We start from the raw sequence: 19,923 nt of genomic DNA on the forward strand, positions 1-19,923 counted from the left end.
TTTTTTGAGTCCGATCACTGCTTGTAACTTCATTCTCTACACAACTCTCAAAAAATTGCTCTCATTTACAGGATTTTAGAGTACGGGATCCTTTTTTCTGTAACTTCCTGCAAGTTGGGGTAAAAACCTGTAAGTTCATGGAGTACTGGATGAGAGCTAATGAGGAGAAAGTAGCTGTCTTGTAGAAAATTAGAAAAAAGCGTATTTGTTTAGATAAACGTTATCCTGATGGTATCATACTAAAGTTCATAAAGAATCAAAAAAAATTAAAGTAAATCATTCACTTCCCAGAGACTCAGACGATGGTGGGCGAATTATTTGAGTCGTCGACATTCGTCACTTATTTTTCGTGATACAACGTCAAAAACCAAAAACCCCGTTGCTTTTTAATTTCTACATTTTGAATTGATGTAGAAATTTCTAAATGAACAGCTGGTTGGGGAGTTCTACTCTAAGTGATTATTTAAAATGTATTTTATTTATTTTCTTACTCGTACTTACATATGTATGTCTAAGGTAATAAAACTACTTATTTATTGCCGCAGTAGTGGTTTATAACTTAAAAAAAAAGCTTATAATAACATAAATTATCTCCAACTGTAGTTCATCTATTTCTCCGCCATTGAGATAGTTGTTTCAGGATCATTTTTCAGCTCATCCATTGGAATTGGTGTTTTCAATGGTAGCTCTTCCATTTCGACGGATAAGCGTTTCACAAGAAAACGTCTTATGAATGGCGAGTAAAGATGTGGATTAAATTTCTCCTCCTCATCGCGACGCCAAATATAGCTGAGCGGAATGGCTAATAACCAAACGAGTAGAACTCCAATTACCTTATACCAATAAAAGGATATCTCATAAATGGAAAATTCTCGATTGCTACCAAAAGCGGTCGTGACTTTGGGCTCTTCGATATGCTGAGGGAGCATTTGTAGTGCAAGGTCGTTCGTGGTGGAACTGGAGAGAATAAAAATAAGATATTCAAATTAATAAAAAATTGGTACTAGCCATAGTACATACATATGTATCTATATATGTATTACGTAGAAGATAATTTTTTCGAATTAATTGTAGAATTCCGTAGATTAATGGCTTTCGACCAGTTTAGAAGAAGTAGCCCAGGAAATATCTGAGGATCGGTTTGTATGCAAGTATGTACATATAACTAGGGTCGAATCGAAGTAAGATGAACTTCGCTGCTAGTATTTTTGCGTAACTCGGAGTAATGTCGTCTACCCATAATCACATATCTAGATTACGTTCTGTTTAGTACAAGACACTCCTCACCCAACCAGGTACATAGCCTCTGAAGCAGAAAATGCGAGCTAAAATATATCATGTTGTAAGAGACGTAAGGCTCATTTGGAGAGGCTTGGACGTACTTACGTCTGACCAAATGACGTAAAAGGAGCGAAGATTTTCATATGATTTATACAGAGAAATGTGAGGTTAAAATCAGCGACGACCATAGAGAGAGTGTATATTTAAAAACATAAAAAGTTCTTCAACTGCAAAAAGCGGTCTCGAAATCTGAAAGTTGCTGTCTGCCTTCCTGATCTAAGAAAGTACTTCCAAAAAGAACGATGTTCGGAATCAATTGAGCATTATTTTTTTGCAGCTGCTTAGATTTCACTAGTGACATCGGTGACTTTTGATCATGAGATACCCGATGCACCATCCAGTTTCCGTTAAACTCGGGCCTAGACATATTCCGAAGAGATGGGCGCGATTTCATGATATTTTAAGACTAGATCAGCTGATTTCGCGAGCGCTAAGTTGGGACTCGTGCCACTTCGCTAATTATCCATTCTACTTTGCTTAATGTAAAAGATGTCTACGCGATAACGATCGAAAGTTGAACACCATATCGGAGTGTTACACTCTCTGATCTTTACTCCACATATACATACATATACTTCTTTTCATAAATATACTAAACTTACATAGATTCCATCACCACTTGTAGATTGTGTGCCGCACATCCCTCAATACTGCTGGATAATGGCTTATATTGTACGGCACCTTCTTTGGCACGCATTTGACCAATTATAATAATCCAAAACATGCCTACTACACTGAATATAATCGAAGCCACCGCCACCTTTGACATCGGAAAAACATACGATTAAATAAGATTCGCATTTGACAAAGTGACATTTACACGTAGCAACAACTCACCTTGCCATTGGTGCGTGGCACCAGCATACCCAACAGAAAAAACGCCTACCACAGATCCGGTGTTGATGCCAGTGCTGGTTATGACCAGTTGCATGATTGAGTCGAAATGTTCCACCACCGCGCCGCCAGCCACACAATAGCAACCCATTGCCACAATAATTAATTTCATTATGAAATTGGCGCGCGCCTCTGTGTGGTACTCCTTCATGCGCGGACGGATATAATCGAAATAAACTACACCAGCCATGGAATTTAGCGTGGCAGACATGGAGCTGAGCGCAGCGCTAAAGACGCAGGAAATGAAGAGGCCGGGCATGCCCATTAGGTGACCCATGATGTCCTGCACAAAGAATGGCACCATTTTATCCGGCTTGTTGACCAGCTAATGAAAGAGGAGAGGAGCAAGCTAGAGGTCAAACGAATATATGTATATGTACATTAGGGTGGTACTCAAATGTAGGAAACAAATTTTTACATCAGACTACCTAAGCCTCAATCCCTGCGTCCATGCAACTATAGACGAAGAAATCACATATAAATTTTGGCCCCGATGGGGGTCGGTTTAGGCGTGGCACACAGGGGTCAGGGGTCAAAAAAATCAGATTACCCTATGAATCCGTCTTAACCGACTCCAATCGGAACTAAAATTTATATGTGATAACCTAGACTTTAGTAGTATCGATTTTGGGCATTGAATGAAAAAAAAAATTAATTTTTGAGCCCTTAGATGCAACTGGTCTTTGACCCCACACGCCTTAAACGACTCCAATCGGACCAAAATTTATATGTGATATCTTCGAGTACGGTAGTATCGATTTTGGGTATAAGTTGGCAAACAAATTTATTTTAATTTTTTGAGTCTCTATAGAGGAGTCTCAATTTTTGCCCCTGTGCGATACGACTTAACCATTTCCAATCGGGACCAAAATTTGTATGTGATATCTGTGACCGTGGTATTACCGATTGAAGGGGTGAGACTGAGAAAAATCGCTCATTTGATTTTAAGGACCACCCTAATGTATATATATAGTTGTATGAAAGACAGGAGTGAAGAAAAGTACTATACATACGCCTGCTTTGATTGGGTCACAGTCATGGTAGTAAGCGTACATCACAATGCCGATGAAACAGTTCCAGCCCATCACAAGAATAAAGCCAATGCCAGCTATCCAAAGTGCTCTACACGTAAATGATGAGACATTTAAGAATTATCAATTAGAAACCTTTTGTTTCTTACCTTTGCGCATGCTTCAAAGATGGCAAGGAGACGATTCGTTGGACGCAACTCTGATTAAGGCCAATATGACCGGTCCACATCATGGTGCCGCATATGAATGAATTCCAGAATGTGATGCGTACGCGTGGATCCAAAGAGAGGCTGTGGAAAGGTGAGAAATAGAGTATAAAAATACTGGATGCACCAGAGTTCTAAGGGCACAATAGACCCAAGGTCGCAGTGAACATTCTCTATCAAACCTATGATATTAGGCCTCCGCACACTGATGCGGAATCCTACTCATATCAACGCTTTCATCTTCGTCTAGTTGTTTACCTTTATTGAGTATGTATGCTCTTTCATATTTCTCATTTGCCTACTTTGATACTTACTTTACATCCATGCGTCCACCTTCTGAGGCATATTCAAAAACTTTGGTCAGTCCTCCGGTTTTAAAGGTGCCCAAAATGCCCACTAACACCACAGATGAGAGCATAATGCCGCCTTGTAGCACATCAGTCCATACAACGGCTTTAATGCCACCCTAAAAGTAATGATTAAATGTAAGGCAGGAAATTGGCAAAGCATTATTTTGAAGATCGGCAGCATTAACAGTTAACTTTACTTACTAGCATTGTGTAAAAAACACATATCGAGCACACAACTGCATTGACAACATGAATATTCATTCCAGTCACTATAAAGGAACAAAAAATTTTAACTTAAAAAAAGCAAGCAAGATACACAAGATACGGTGGCGAGAACGTAAATAGGGAAGAGGCATTTTATCAAGCTTTTTTGCAGTATAGAGTTTTACAATTTTAGTATAACAAAGTGCAATTTATATTTTCGCCACTGTACATCCATACAAATTATATATGTACATATATGCATTTGTCGGTCCATGTGAATTCGACCAATGGTTGGAATCGACCATTTTTGATTTCGATGAACTTAAGCTAGAACTTTTATTTTATCATATAACCAAGAGTTCTGCAAAAAAAAAATGTTTTTTCCGAAAGTTCAAAATTTCACTAGTGTAAGTTTATTTTTTAAATATTTCAAAGACTATTATAAATACAACAATGGTTTTAAAAGTGATATTTGGGACTATATGTATCAATATATATTAAAAAAAAACGTATATAATTTTTTGGCTAATCTTTTTTATACAATACCTCTTACTGATCTTAAAAGATCAAGGTGGTATTTTACGTTATGAATTTCTGAACTTTGAAAACAAATTATAAATTAAAAAGAAATCAGAATTATATGAAAATTGTTTAGCAAAACTAAATTTGTTCAAAGTTAAAAAATTGCTATCTTAAAAAAAACACCTACTTGAAAATTTCAGCATCTTTTAGGATCAGTCGGAGGTATTGTATAAAAAGACTGTGCCAAAAATGTTAATGAGTTTTTGCTTTTTCGATTTTTTCAATTTCAAAATTCTAAAATTTTTTTATTTTTCGATTTTTTTTTAATTTTGTTTATAGCCCTCAATATCCCCAAAATTGTGAAAGTTAGAATTTTGCATAACTTTAGAAAATTCATTCTAGCCAAAAACCAACCATTGGCCGATTTGACATGTACCTATACATACATATGTATGTAGAAATGCATAAAAAACTAAACATTTTCTAAGCACCTTGAGTGAAAGCCATTGATGGAATGAAAATAACGACGGGCAGCAGGAGGAAAGCATTCAAAATGAATGTACAGGTGACTAGCTGTCGAGTGAGTTTGTTGTAACGCTTCTCTAAATACTGTAAAAATATATACATACAAATATTAGCATAAAAAATTGTGTTTAAAATGATGTCAATATGAGAATAGTAATACATAATTTATGTATGGATAGATTTCAGGATAGGACAGGTTACGTACAAGGTATTTAAAAATGAAAAAAATATAAAAATAAATTGGGTAAATAGTAAAAAAATGGGTATATCGATCGTAGATCCTAGGCAAGCAAACCTAATATGCGCACAACTTCTACTGGATCAAGTATTCATTATATGGGAAGTGGGTGAAATTTTAGTACGATTTCAAAAATTTTCAACGAATTCCTATTTTGTACCAAGTGCAATAACTGTACCGAGTTTGGTAGAAATTGATGAACCGGTTATCGAGATGCATATACATATATACCCATGATTAAATAATAAAAAGTTTGCTCAGAAAACAGTTTTCCCGCTCCCTATTGACAAAATCGGCTCCCTCAACGAGGCACTGTGTGTGGGCGATACCACGCCCGTTTTCCAAAAAATTATGATTTACTGCAAAAACATCGATTTTGAGTGAAAGGGCGTCGGTAGTCACTAATTTATCGCAGTTTTCGTATATCTGTAAATTACCGTTATATGAGAGGTGGGCGTGGTTATTATGCGATTTCAAACATTTTCAACAATTGTTGGTCAAGCGGCTACTGAGATACAGAATTTTTTCATAATTGTATTATTTTATGTAAAAATTCATCGCATTCCAACTTCCAACAATTTGGATCCGGTTTTGGCGGAAAATACCGCTATATGGAAGTTATGCGTGGTTACCACCTGATTCAATACCGTTTCGTTTTTTGCTCAAGTTATTGTGTATACGGATCGACTTCTCTCTTTATTCTGACAGTAAGCAGTTATCTGCCAATGACCGCCTTGGCCTCAGGGGCTTGATTGGCTTTGTCCTTACTGAATGCTTCTTGAAATGAGACAATGATTTTTGGAAGGGTGTTAACGCTGCGTTGGGAGTGCGGGCGTGGCGTGATAAAATCTCGGTCAGACGGAGGACTTTTGATTTTACAGGACATTTTACAGTGATACAACTTTTGAAAATCTGTTTTAAGGCCTTGCCTGCTGCGAGGTTGAGCTTCAGGGGCAAGAATGTGTAGAAATAGTTTGCGGTTGCTATTCCGTATTTTCCATGTGACTCTATGTTGCCACCACCTCCGCGGAAGGGGGCTGGTCTTGTGGTTTACGGTGGAAAACGGAGAGGAACAGCAGCAAGTGCTATGAAAGAGAGAATCAGCTTTTTGAGTAAATCTCTCCTTGTGGGAATAACACTGTCAAAGCGGGCCCTTAACCCATCCATATTTATTTTTGATGGTAGGAATCGATTGATCTTACTATATTTTAAACTGGATGGACAAACGAAAACTTGGCAATGTAATTTCGTATATAAAGGAGATAGGAAAAGAAGAATCCGAATAAAAAGAAGAAGGAAGAATAAGTCTCAAACATTACCTCGTAGCAGTTGGATATATTATTCTCGTAGAATACTGGCGTTATAACGTAGCATATCAATGGCGCCACCACAAACATGGAAAGCATAAGAAATATTTGATTGATGCCAAATGCATAGTTCTCGGCTGGAACTGATGTTATGGATAAGGCAGACAGTTGACTGCAAAGAGAGAAAATGTAAAAGAAAGTTACAATTTTTTTCAACATGTGCACACAGTTCAAAGTAAGACCATCGTTTTAAATACAAGCTGGTAAAATTTGTATAGTTCATTTCCACCAAGCTTTAACTGCAGTTTATGCATATTTTAAAAATGAGATTACAAAGTAATCAACGGGATAATTGCGCTAATAATAAGTAAAATTAAATTAAGGCAAAAGAGCAAAAGTAAGAAATTAATTGGAACTTATCTGAGCACTTAACTGCAGTGAAGCTCTTGGTGGAAATGGGCTATTACCTAGAACCTGTGCTGGATCTCCGGCAAAGTCTAAAATATGTGTACATTGTTAAGTACGCTTTAGTAACCTGAATTGTCCCATAAAATATTACATTTTTTAAACAATAACGTTTTCCATGATCTTAAAGAAATGCATAGCTCTCAAACATACCTTTCAATGAGGATACACATCCAAAAATTGGGTCATAAATAAACTAATTATGAAAAAAGAGTTTGATGTTTTGTAGCCAGTGGCTAGGGTGATCTTTTTTGTATGGATCTTATATACATTTCAATTAATATCACAAGTTTACAGCCAATAAAGTTCACGAAAAATTGGCGACGCACCGCTTTTTAAAAATAGTTATTTACAAATATTTCCTTTCTGTCATTCATTTTTCATCACATCGACACATTATTAAACAAAAGGTCAATTGTCGAGGTAGTTAATACCTGAATGATCCGTCAAACGAAGTGTTATGTGTATAAAATTAAAAGTTTTTAAATTCACTGCCTTATATTCCCAACTTACATTTTTTCTCGAGGTATTGTGACACAAATTGGTTTTTGTAAGAATTGAAAAATTTGCAATTCGTTAGAAAACAGGAATTCGCCCCATATACTTAGTAGAAAAAAAATTATTTTGAGCATTCCTTGTATCGACTGTTATTCTTATATTGGCTTCCGCAAAACAACACAACAATTTCACGATTTCACCAGTGAATTTTGTTAACTAAAGTAAGATATTAAATGTTTTATTTGAAAATTTGTCTTTGTCTTTATGTTTGTTTTAATGATCCACATTATTTTAATCTTAATTTTATTTTTCTTCCATCTTAACCTTAATCTAAATCTTAATCTTAATCTCAATTGGAATCTTAATTTTATCTTCATCTTAATATCAATCTTAATCTTAATTTCAATTTCAAGCTCAATCTTAACTTGGTCTGGTTCAGTTATTCAAGTTTTTCGTAATTCAACCTTTGAACAAAGTAAAGAACAACATCGAAAATCTCATTATTACGATTCCGTTGAAACTTAAAAAAATATTTTTATGCGAATTTTGTAAACTTAAGCCGTTCTGTCATTTGAGGGGATTTAAAAAAAAAAAACTCTAAGAAACTATTTTTATTCATAAAAAACTCCATTTTTGGGGGTATTTTCAAATCGCTCCAGCTCGCGTAAATCTTAATATTTTTCCGAAATATTTTGGTGGACGTCTAAATTTATATTAGATTTTATAATTCCAATGGAAACACAGTACCGATTTTTTTTTTGTATTTATGTATGTATATGAAGATATACAAATATAGATTATTTTCAAACTAACCTCGCGATCAAGGATATAGCAATGGGTATGGTTTTCATCCGCTTGCCTCCCATCAGATACTCATCGGTAGTGTTTTTCGATTTCGAAAAGAATCCGAAGTATACACCAACTGCAGCTGAGGCGACCAACATTAACACGAAGACAATATAATCCGCGGTGCCGAATACAAAACTACGCCCAGCCGGCAAAGAGGCAACAGTTGTTGTATCCAAGATGCTTGCCATTACAGCAGCAATTGTAGTAGAAGTGTTAGTAGTCGTCATTTTTGTAAGATTTTTACTTTGTATAATTTCGAAAACTAAACACAATTTGTAAATTTCTTCGTGCAGTTAATCCTTGTACCCACAACACACAATATCCTTTATTTGTACGCGTTCGCCTACATTCCTGCTTTAACTTTTGTGTACGCGCGCGCGTGTGTCCGAGTTTAGTAAGATTCACTTTCACTGCGCTACGTTTCTGCTCGCTGCTCAGACGTGTTTAGTCGCGATTCCGAACAGCTAAAATATACTCAAGTATGCTATGTAGGAGGATTTCTTTAAATACTTGATAACTGCACAGCTTATCTGATTAAAATGGATTCTTATCTTACTAAATCCTTGGGTATAAGCAGATATACATATGTAAGTATATACGTACATAAGTACTTATGCATATGTGCATACATATGTATGTATGTATGTAGTCTTATCTAGGAAAGCCGAAATTTCATATTTATGTACTAAATACATAGATACTAATGTACTTCACATAGTATGTGGAAAAAAAAAAAATAGGGGTCTTCCCTTACACTCGTAAAAACCTCGTAAAGCGCGTAAATTTACGAGCCACGTAAAAGAACTTTCGAAATTTGTTTGGAGCTCTATTAACGAGCCCCTCGTAAATTTACGAGGCAAATTTTTGATGCGCAACTTCAGTGTTGCCGAGGAGCCGAAATTTTTATACTAAAACGTATGATAAAATAATGAAAATAAATGAAAAGCATAATACGCGAATAAAATGAATGAATTTCAGCCACTAACTCTATTGACTTAGGTTTTCTGCTAATTTGCGGCACTTTTAATTGTATTTTAGCCAAGAGTGATAGAGACAAGATGGCGGGATGTTATGGAAAATACTACGAAACAAAAATTGCTTCACAAAATCCTGGTTGATTTGTCAAGCAGTCACTTTATGCACCTACTTACACCATTTCGCAAAGGGGGCGTTCCCATAAAAGCCCCGTAAACTTACGAGTTTTACACAGTTTAAGTTTAAGGGAATCCCCTTAATAAATTTATATCTACATTCGTGTGTACTAGAACATAAGTAGTGAGTTTTCTCCACGGTATGCATACCCACAAATTTTTCAAAATGTATTGAATTCGCTCGAATCTGACCATGTATTTGTTAAATTTGGATTTTTTTTTAGAAGTTTATTGAGTTTGGTCGAATATAATCTAGACTTTTTAAGTTTTTTTTTTTACTCATTTGAATTATCATTAAAAATTTATCTGCCATTTTGAATTTTAACAATTCATGGTAAGACCCCCCAAAAAAACTCAGAGTAACAAGTTTCGAGCGAATACAATACATTTTTAAAACTGTGTCCGTTATATTGGATTTCAAAAAAATGCACTTATCATTTAATAGTAATAGTTTTTACACAATTTTCAAGAATATCACCGATTTTTTTACCTGCACCAATTTTGGAGAGAAGAAAAAAAATCAAGAGTGTATGAGTGTAGAATTTCGCCAAAGAAAATTTGTATGTATGAACTTAAGGCAACATTCCACTTTTTGAGTTCCTCGACATTTGAGCTATTTAAATATTGCCTTAGAATTATTTGAATTTGGCGAGAGTTTAATAAAAGTTTTTTTTTTGTCATTGTTGCTTCTACACATAAAATCCTTTTCTTAATTTAATATTTTGTTACCACATTTCTATTTAAAAATGTTCCCCATTTGAGATTTAAAGACTATACAAACCATGATAAAAAATAGGAAGGTAGAACCGCTGAGAGGAATTTTTCAAATTCTTGACGTTTGCAAGCAACTTAATTTTAAAATTTTACACACAAACTCACACACACATTCTCGTTTTCCATCTCAAATAAGAACAACTTTGAACAATTCCTTTTTTTTACTCTCAACTTTATATAATTTTAAAATGTTGGCAAATTTCAAAAAAAATCATGGCCCACGAATTGAGAGAACGGTTTTACCTTACTACGTTTTTATCATGATACAAATTATAAAAATATTTTCACTATATACAAGTATATCATTCAAGCTCGTGTATAGTCTTACGCCAAGTCTAAGGTGGAGCAATAAGAGCAGAGTGATTCTTGGAAATTAAATTGGGCCCCAATATCCAGTAATTAAATTCAAATGAGTCCGATAATGTCCATAAAACTATGGACCAAGCCTGAAGGGTAGAGAGAGATCAACATGAAAGCTTATGCTACCTGCATGCTTAGCGTAATGCTTACTGCTACATATGTATCTCCGCTATCTCCAGCAAAGGCCACAAGGTGGCGGAGAGGTGTTGACTTCGGGGAATTCTATCCTCCGCATTTTCGAGACTTTAGAATTCCGTATTCGGTTACATTTTACGCATCCGGCAGCTAAAGCTCAACCGCAGTCACTAGATTGGGGCTTACGTTTCTACCGAAAAAATGCAATGTTCTCTTTGCCCTTTACGCACAAACACTAAGAAGAGGGCGATGAGAGGGCAAACTTTTTTTGTAGAAACGCAAATGCCATTATTTTAAATAAGATAAAATCTGACGAGCAACAAAGTGCAATGGTCGTAGGCATTTATTTTAATCCTCCTTCAGACACTTTTTAATATATAACAAACATTTGTACATTAGGGCCGTACAAAAAAAAAAGTAAATTCAAAATTTTACTGCTCTCACCCCCTAGGATTTTTCTATTAAAAAAAAAAACATAAACCCCCAGTCTTTTATTTTGAAATCAAAAAAATATTAAGTGTTCGCTCAAAGCGTTAAAAATTTTCCATGTATTTTATATGAAAAAAAGAATACCCAATTATTTAAAAATTGTTTAATACTAACGAACTTTTATGGGTCCCTCCATTGCATTTTTTTGGGTTTTCGCGTGACTTATGAAAAAGTTACTATTAAAAATCTGTTAAATAAACAATTGGGTGCTATTATTGGAAATCTCCTGAAGAGGAACAGAGTTTTCCGATCGAAAATTTTTGATTTTCAAGAGTTCTATACCAATTCTACGGAAAATTGTTTTTTTTTTCATATAAAATACATACACATATACATGGAAAACTTTGAGCGACCTCTAAATATTTTTGGATTACAAAATAAAAGAATGGGGTACATTTTTTCGGTATAGAACAATCCTATGGCGTAAAAGTATTAAAATTCCGACTTTACTTTTTCGAATTCTTTTTTGGACCACCTTAATGTAGATACGTACGCATGTAGGTACACACCGGTGAACTTTTTAAGCTGGTAAGTAATAATGTTGTTGAACGGGTTTATCAAAGTGTAAAAGATTAACACCCCTCCACGTGGAAATCTAATAAATATTTACTCTGCTATTACTTTAAGTTGACAAAAGTGTCAAGGCACACTGAACTTGGTTTTAAGTGTAGCCAGAAAATGATATGCTGTTTTTCGGATCATGGAGGCTTTTCGGAATTCAAACAAAGTAAAATTATGGGAAGAAGACTGCTGAACGTTTATTTTGAGTTCTCTTCTCCAAACGTTAAATGGTTTACTGCTGACAGTTTCAAAATAACGTACGAAAAAAAACGAACAATACCGTTGAAAAGCAAAAAAAGGGGTTGTAAAGTAAAAATCCTTAGTTTAGGTTTAAACAACTTAAGAGTATAATTCTCCTCACACATAGGCCAAGAATATTAGCCTAACCATTTAAAGCCCTTTTAACTAAACTGCAGAGCATAGATGACCGTTTTCTGTTATAGGAGGGCAAATGCTCACGCAGGGTTGCACGAAAAAAAAAAATTTAATGGCTAAAAATATCAAAATATTAAAATATTTGCCATAAAAAGGCGTTTGCATTGTTTAACTTTGCATTCTACTTTTGGTTGAACGGCCTTTCAACTAATCGCTTTCAACAAAGTTGGTCGCCAGCCAACATTTAGCCATTCAACTTCTTTTTCGTGCAACCCTGCCTGAGAAATCGCCTCGCGCGAAAGCCCCATAAGAGTCCTTGCTGTTTCACAGGATGAAAAGTTTTCCCGTACATTGGCGAAGTGCCACCCGGAGCAATTTCATCAAAGGACCGCTTACATAATTTTGTGTTTTATTTGTAAGCATATAAATCCATCTTTATTTTAGCTATCTGAACGGTAAATTCGTAGAACAAAAACGTTGGGCCAAAGCTGACCAGACATACAGGCTTTCTAAATATTTCGACTGCTGCGCCATCCATTAGGTCTATTTTTTGCAGAAGCATTGCTTATCATGAAATGAACACGCATTATGAATTTTAACCAGAACTTCAGCGTCACCCAGCGGGTCCACTTTTAGCAAGCGTATTTTTCATCATATTGGTAGCACACATTTTTAATTTGAATGAAATCGGTTCGCGGATACGACATTTATGAATAACTCGATTCCAGCGCCAATTAGCGAGTTTTCTTGAGCCTATAATACAAGGAATAAATATATGCAAGCTATAATCTCCAAACATTTGACCCAGTGCTTTTTGAGTTGAGTCCGAACTATGAAAACGGCTACCATTATACATATCTATACTAATATATATTTTGAAAGCCGTTTTTTTTGTGTTCGCAAAGCTCGAGAACGCCTGAACCGATTTTTTTTAAAATTTCGAACACCTACCGCACACGTCCCAAGGATGGTTATAGGTTAAAAAAATTTCGATATGTAAAGGGGGCGTGGCACCTCCCATACAAACCGAATTTTTCATACTACATATCTCTGGAAGTGTTCAAGGTAGAGCACTGGAACTTACTCGCATACTCTTGAAGAAAATTTTAGCCTATTGGAAAAACCAAATACCAAAAGACCAAATTTTTCATACAATGAAACATTTATGTACACTAGACTGTACCGAAAAAAAATCGCCGTACATCCTTAATAGCCTAGACTCTAGCGTGTAAGGTGGTACGGTCTAATGTACATCAGTGGCATAAAACAACTTCAGTGCATTTAGAAAGTTTGCCTTTGGATTAAAAAATAATAAGTTTCCCTTCAAAAATTGTATACATATTTTTATAAAAATTCTATTAAAAATGCCACTTGTACTCCACACAGCAGTAACCTCGAAAGTAGGCCAAAACCGCATTTTTAGGTTAGTATGTATATTTAAAAAGTCTGATGTGTTAGGGCAATTCTGAGTTCAAATTCGAATTTAGCGACCCAAAATATGAAATGGCTAGCCTTATGGCAGATAAAATTTCCATGTTGGACAGTGTAATTAGACGTAATTGGAACATTTATTTTATTTGTACTTCTTCTTAATTACTATCAGCATTTACTACTACCTATTTTTTTTTAAATATTAATTGGCTTAAGTTCAGGCAACTCCTCCGTGTTTGTCAATTCATATTTGACGAATGGATGCACCACAGGCGACAATAGTTTCAAATCCCATTTGTAATCCTTCTCAGCCGGCACAATATAACTGAGTGGTATTGCAACAAGAAAAACAATAAAATTGCCCACCATGACGTACCAATTGAAAGAGAGATCAAAAATGTTGAAACTCGTCGCAGTACTCGTTGATGGAGTTTCTTCAGTCGCGGCAGTTGTGTAAAAAGATGTAGAATTGGATGAAAGTGTTGCGTTTGCTGTAGGACAATTTTCCACCGAGGTGGGTAAAGCACTATAGTGCAGACGACCCTGCGCGCCCATGACAATCACGAACATGGCGACCATGCTTGCGATGACAGACCAAAAGGCAGCCTGAAAATATACAAATTGCAGGTTTATTTTTTTTTTCAAATGTTTGAAGCTACATACCCTGCCATGCGCCTGTGGCACCAACATGCCCAAAAGATATACACCAAATACTGAACCCATTGTTACGCCACCTATTGAGTATATGACCTGTAATATTGAAGAGAATTTCTCCACCACCAATCCGCCAAAGATGCTATATGCGCCACAAAGGCATATAAAGGCGCGCATGATGAGATTAGCTTTCCTTTCGGTGTGCTTTACATGTGGCTTAATATAATCGAAATAGACTACGCCGGCTAATGCATTGAGATTAGCAGACATTGTGCTTAGTGCTGCACTAAACACGCAGGAGATGAATACGCCTGGCACACCCTTGAGATGACCGGCAATGTCTTGCACAAAGAAAGGCATCATTTTATCGGGTTTCTGCACGTAGCCTTGCTGCACTGGATCGCAGTCGTGATAGCGCGCATACATGACTAGAGCAAAAAAAAAAGAGGAGAAGTACATACAAGTTTGAACATTAAATAAAATTAAAAAAATATATTTATTATAAATTTTTCTATTACTTATGCCCGTGAAGCAATTGAAAAACATTATCACTAAGAAACCAACGCCGAAAATGATGAGTGAATGTCGCGCATGGCTAAGTGATGGCAATGCCACAATACGTTGTACGCAACTCTGATTTAGTCCCACATAGGCAGTCCACAAAATAATGGCGCTGGTGGAGCAATTCCAAATAGTGGCGCGAGTGTGAATGTCAAAGGTGAAGCTGGAATTAGATAGTCAAATAGTTTTTTTTCTGTACATTACATATATCGTCACTAGACACGAAAACAGGCGCATAAAAAAACTTCAACAAAGAAAGACTCTTAACAAAGTTGACAGCGAAGAAAGACGCGTAAACTTATTTTCGCGGTCAACTATGTTTGCGGTTGTAATAGTATGTACATTCCGTAAAGAGTTATTTGAGAATGATGCTGAAGTGACAGTCCTTGGCCAGGTATAAATCGATGTTTACGCGTCTTTCTTCGTCTCAGTTTTTATGCGTCTTTTTTCGTAATTTTTTTTTAAGCGCGTCGTTTTTTTGCCGTCAAAACATTAGCGCGCCTTTATTCGTGTCGTGAATTGTATCTGTATATTTTTGAATGTTTTTAAGGGGCAGTGATGGGCAAAATTGTATTTACTTAATATTGATTATTAAAGGCAAAGTATTTAATCAAGTACCTACTAGTATGTAAGTATTTATTTCACTGGGCAACTACATTTTGAGGCAGAGTTTTCGAGTGATATTTGGGGATTAAAAGTTTGTTTAAAAATGCATTTTTTCCATTTTTTGAACTTTTGTAGTTGAATAATGATGCGACGCCAAGAACAAAAATTATATCGAGCCCTAAATGCGACATTTTTTTTTCAAAATTTTTGATGCAGAAATATATCTGGATGCGCTAGGAACATTTTTGCATCCAAAAGAAAAATTAAAAAAAAATGTCACTTACATATTTTTGGCGGTTAGGGCTCGATATGTTCCGCAAACATTAGGCTTACTTACAATCATACATACATTTTTTTTATACTTCTGAGAGGCGTATCGAGCTTCTAAAGGAGTACTAATACAAAATTTTAATGAATTTGATAAAAAAAACAAATTGCTATTTTTGAAAACATCTTTTAAAGGTTTATGTTTTTTACTCTGGAAGTCGAACGACGAATACATATTTCAGATTTAATTTTTTGCCAAAAGATTTCAAAAGATTCCATTCCTTGTCTATATCTTTCTACAAAAATTCAAAAAATTCCAAAAAAATACGATTTTTGACATTTTGAGATATGCATCTCAAAAAACCAGAGCTATTTGTATAATTTGAATGTCAGTATCTGATTCTAGGGAACAAATTATTTAAGAACTAGTGTAGAATTTCGTTGGGTTGTATTATTATATAGTCCCGAAATAGTAACGAAACCGCGAAAAGCTCCGAAAAATTCCGAGAAATCTCTGAAAAATATAACAGAAAAAATACCGAAAAGTCATGAATTATTTCTTCAAGATTCCAAAAAAATTCAAAAATTTCTTGAAAAAGTCCCGCGTTTACAAAACCACCAAGTAGGGAGGAAATGGTCCCAAAACTTTGAGAAGTCCCGACAAATCTACAAAAAAAAAAACTGAGAAAAATACTGAAAAAGGGCCCAAATTCTTAAAAAAACAACGAAAAATCCCACAAAAATAATAAATCTTAAGAAATTGAAAGAAAGTCTGGAAAGTTTTTGAGTTTCAAAATATCCCGAAAATGACATTTCATTTCATTATATGATCGATCTCTGAAAAGGTGAAAAAAAAGAAATAACCGATTATGTTTTCTTTTCGTGAACCGTTTAGCACTTACATATTTGGAAATTACTAAATACCTTAGTACTTAAGTATTTAGCCTCCAAGTTTTTATATGGCTACTTAGTATCCAACCAAGGTACTTTAAATACAAATTTTTTTATGTATGTCCATCACTGATATGAAAATAGATACATTATCATATTTTCGGACGTAACATTTGTATGTAACTTACTCGACACTCAAACGACCTCCTTCGGCTGCTATTCTCAACACTTCATTCACTCCGCCCACTTTTTTCGCACCCAAGACTCCTACCAGCATGACGGAACCGATCATAATGGCAGCCTGTACCACATCTGTCCAAACAACAGCTTTAATGCCACCCTATAAAAATATTCATAAATATTGTGAAATTCATGTTTCTGTATTAGAGATCGAGTCAATGACAAAAAAATAACTTTTTAAAACTGGATTTTTGGAATTTTTCTATAATTTATAATTACAAAAGTATTCAACGAAAACTTACCAACATTGTGTATATAACACAAATTGAGCAGATAACAGCATTTATTAAATGTATGTTAAGGCCAGTGACTGGAGAAAAATAAAAATGTATGTAAGTGATAATAATTGAGGTATGTACATATGTATGTATGTATGTCAGAATATCTGGCCTTTCGAGCTTAAACTTTTGCGTCATAATTATAAAAACGGATTAGTCGAAACTTCTGTTCCGGATGCCGGAAAATTAAAACAACAATTAAAAGATTATGTGAAAACAGACTTGAGGCTCAGTTATCTATGCATACTTGGCATTGCATGAGAGTTGTCACATAAGCAGTCTGTTAAATGAGCTTCGTGTGTACGCGGTTACCCAAAGCACCCAAAGCAAGTCTGTTGATTTTTGATTTCTAAGTAAAACGACATGCCATGCAGTGCAGTGCAAAGTATGCATAACTGAGCCTTTAATGACAATTGTTTTCTATATGATACCGGTATTTTTTGTTAAACAACTTTTTTCGTTAGAAATTTTTCCATTCAATGCATAGTGGAAATGCGGCATTAGAAAAATGTTAATATTTACATACATATGCATATACAAACCTTGTGAAAAAGCTAGAGAGGGTATGAATAAGATAACCGGCAGCATTAGAAACAAAGTAAACATAAAGCCAAAAGTTAGTAGTTGCCGTGTTCCACGATTGAAGCGCAACTCCAAGTACTGAAAATATTCAAGAGAAATTATGTAGTATCTGCAATTTTCATATCTATCTATGTATGTATGTATCATAAAAATTAGGAAAAAATTTTATTGCCAAAAAGGCAAAGGTCTTTGTGGTGGTGGTTTTAAAATTTCGAGCATGCAGCTTTTTTGCTCGACTGGAGTCACGGCTTGTACTGGAACGACATATGTGTTCTAAGTTGCAGGATTTTTTTTAATTTTTTAATTTACATTGTGTATTATTTCGTCGATTGACGGTAACTGCAATACCACGCACTACATATAAGATAGTTCGAAAATTAAAAAAAAAAACACCAAACACCAAAAGTGTTTTCTTTAAAACTCTTGAATGATATCCTAATTACTTTATTTACCAGATACTTTCCTAAGGCACGCTGAATAAACATGTCCGGTCATGCCAGCTAAGCGATTCCAGAAGACAGAGTGCCCTTCAGGCGGAGGACCGTGGAATCCTCCCTTTGCCTACCCGAGAGACGAGGAACTAAAGCTTCTCCTTGGTGGTCACTTATCTTATAAACCTTCCCTTGGCAAGGCATCCATTGGGGCAAGGTGCGAATGTTTAATTACCCTTTCCGACTTCCTGGATAATTGTCGCCTGTCATGTGCGGATAAACTTGTTGAAACCCTTTAACTACCCGCAACTGGATAATATCGTTCCTACACAATTTTAAAAGGCTATAGAGGTGCCTTGTTGGTTGAAGGCTCTGGAAAGAGCTCCCTTGTTTAACCAATGTAAGGACTTTAGGCCAATCAGTCTCTCATCGTTTTTGTTTTATGCGAAAGAAGAATGAAGAAATGGGATTTCTGCTTACGATACATGAAGTTCTGTGGAGACCGCACTGCATACAATGAGAATGTGGATAAAGCAAATATTTATTCATAAAGATTTTGCAGTAGGGCCCCTCCTCACCATCGAGTGCGCGTTTAACAACGTCTTGCCGGAAACAATGGGGTTGAAATCAACCTATTGAGGGTCGTATGCAACTGGCTTTGCGACAGAAATATTAAAGCTGAATGGCTCAGCGCCTGTTGGAAGCATAAGTCGAAAAGATACACCCCATAAGATGGGTTTCGTTCACCTCTGCCCTGGATAGTGGTCGTAAAAGACTTGCTTGAGAGAGGCGCTGGGTTAGATTTCTGGACATCCCGTATAAACTCACACAAGCTAATCTAGACAGCGGCTACTAGCGGCCTCAGAGTCAATTCCAGCATATTTTTTTTAAATAGAGATTACAAGGTTCCAATGCAACATTTCGCATGACTGGATCCTGGGGAAACCTGATATTGAGGACAGAGTGAGAAAGGCATCAGTTATCTTATATTCCTGCGGAAGGGCTCCAGTAGCTCGTTTCTGTCACTCTTCTCTACCGATTATTTTTCTACTGGTAGAGAATATACGTCATCCTCTACTACTCATTAGCAGTAGAGAACAGGGCGGCGCATGATACAAAAAACAAGGTAGTTCCATTGTCACTTTTTCGTCGCCATATTAACAACCTGACAATTAAGCAGATTGTGACATTTCGTGCTACCATACGCAATATCTAAAATCCTTCAAATTTTCTTACTAATTTTTTGTCGATTTTAAAATCTTTGTTCTTAAGCATAGTATCTTATTCCTATTTCACGTGAAAAAGCTGTTAAATTGCATATACAATTTCTTTCTGTGAAATAAGTGTGGAATTCCACAACATTTCCTCAGCAAAGTAGTATTCTGTTCACGCTGTGAAAAAGCTTGCAACATTTTTGCAAAATGAAGCTAGCAACACAATTTTCATGACATATTTAAATACACATGTACATTTTAAATTGTGTGAAAATTGACTGTTTATAGTAATGTAATCCCTCAAGGTTTAGCTTAACATGGTTCTAAGGATACACCCTGTGATCATGTTACTTTCCAGAAGGTGTCGCGGCCGTTTTTCTGTACATATTTCCATTGGAAAAATGCCTCCTCTCAGTATTCAAGGTAAATCCAGAGGTATCTATGCGTCACCAGAATTTTAGTTTATATGGCTTATACCACTAGCTCTCGTAGC

At 35.6% G+C, this 19,923-nt stretch overlaps 1 protein-coding gene and 1 pseudogene across 1 annotated transcript; both read right to left on the minus strand.

Moving 5' to 3' along the window:
- Positions 1-597: 597 nt before the first annotated feature.
- LOC118752817 lies at positions 598-8,647 on the minus strand (annotated as a pseudogene).
- A 5,254-nt stretch (positions 8,648-13,901) lies between these two features.
- Positions 13,902-17,863, minus strand: LOC118752818 (sodium-coupled monocarboxylate transporter 2-like; the record flags this gene model as incomplete). The annotated part of the gene is made up of 6 exons (XM_036487679.1): positions 13,902-14,312; positions 14,370-14,788; positions 14,879-15,084; positions 16,874-17,025; positions 17,168-17,235; positions 17,746-17,863. Coding segments are annotated over 6 exons (1,374 nt in total), but the record flags the coding sequence as incomplete, so codon positions are not given.
- Between the last annotated feature and the right edge of the window lie 2,060 nt (positions 17,864-19,923).

Source organism: Rhagoletis pomonella, unplaced genomic scaffold, assembly GCF_013731165.1.
Source record: "Rhagoletis pomonella isolate Grant_MI unplaced genomic scaffold, Rhpom_1.0 Rhpom_scaffold_01868, whole genome shotgun sequence".
In the NCBI taxonomy this organism is placed as follows: domain Eukaryota; kingdom Metazoa; phylum Arthropoda; class Insecta; order Diptera; family Tephritidae; genus Rhagoletis; species Rhagoletis pomonella.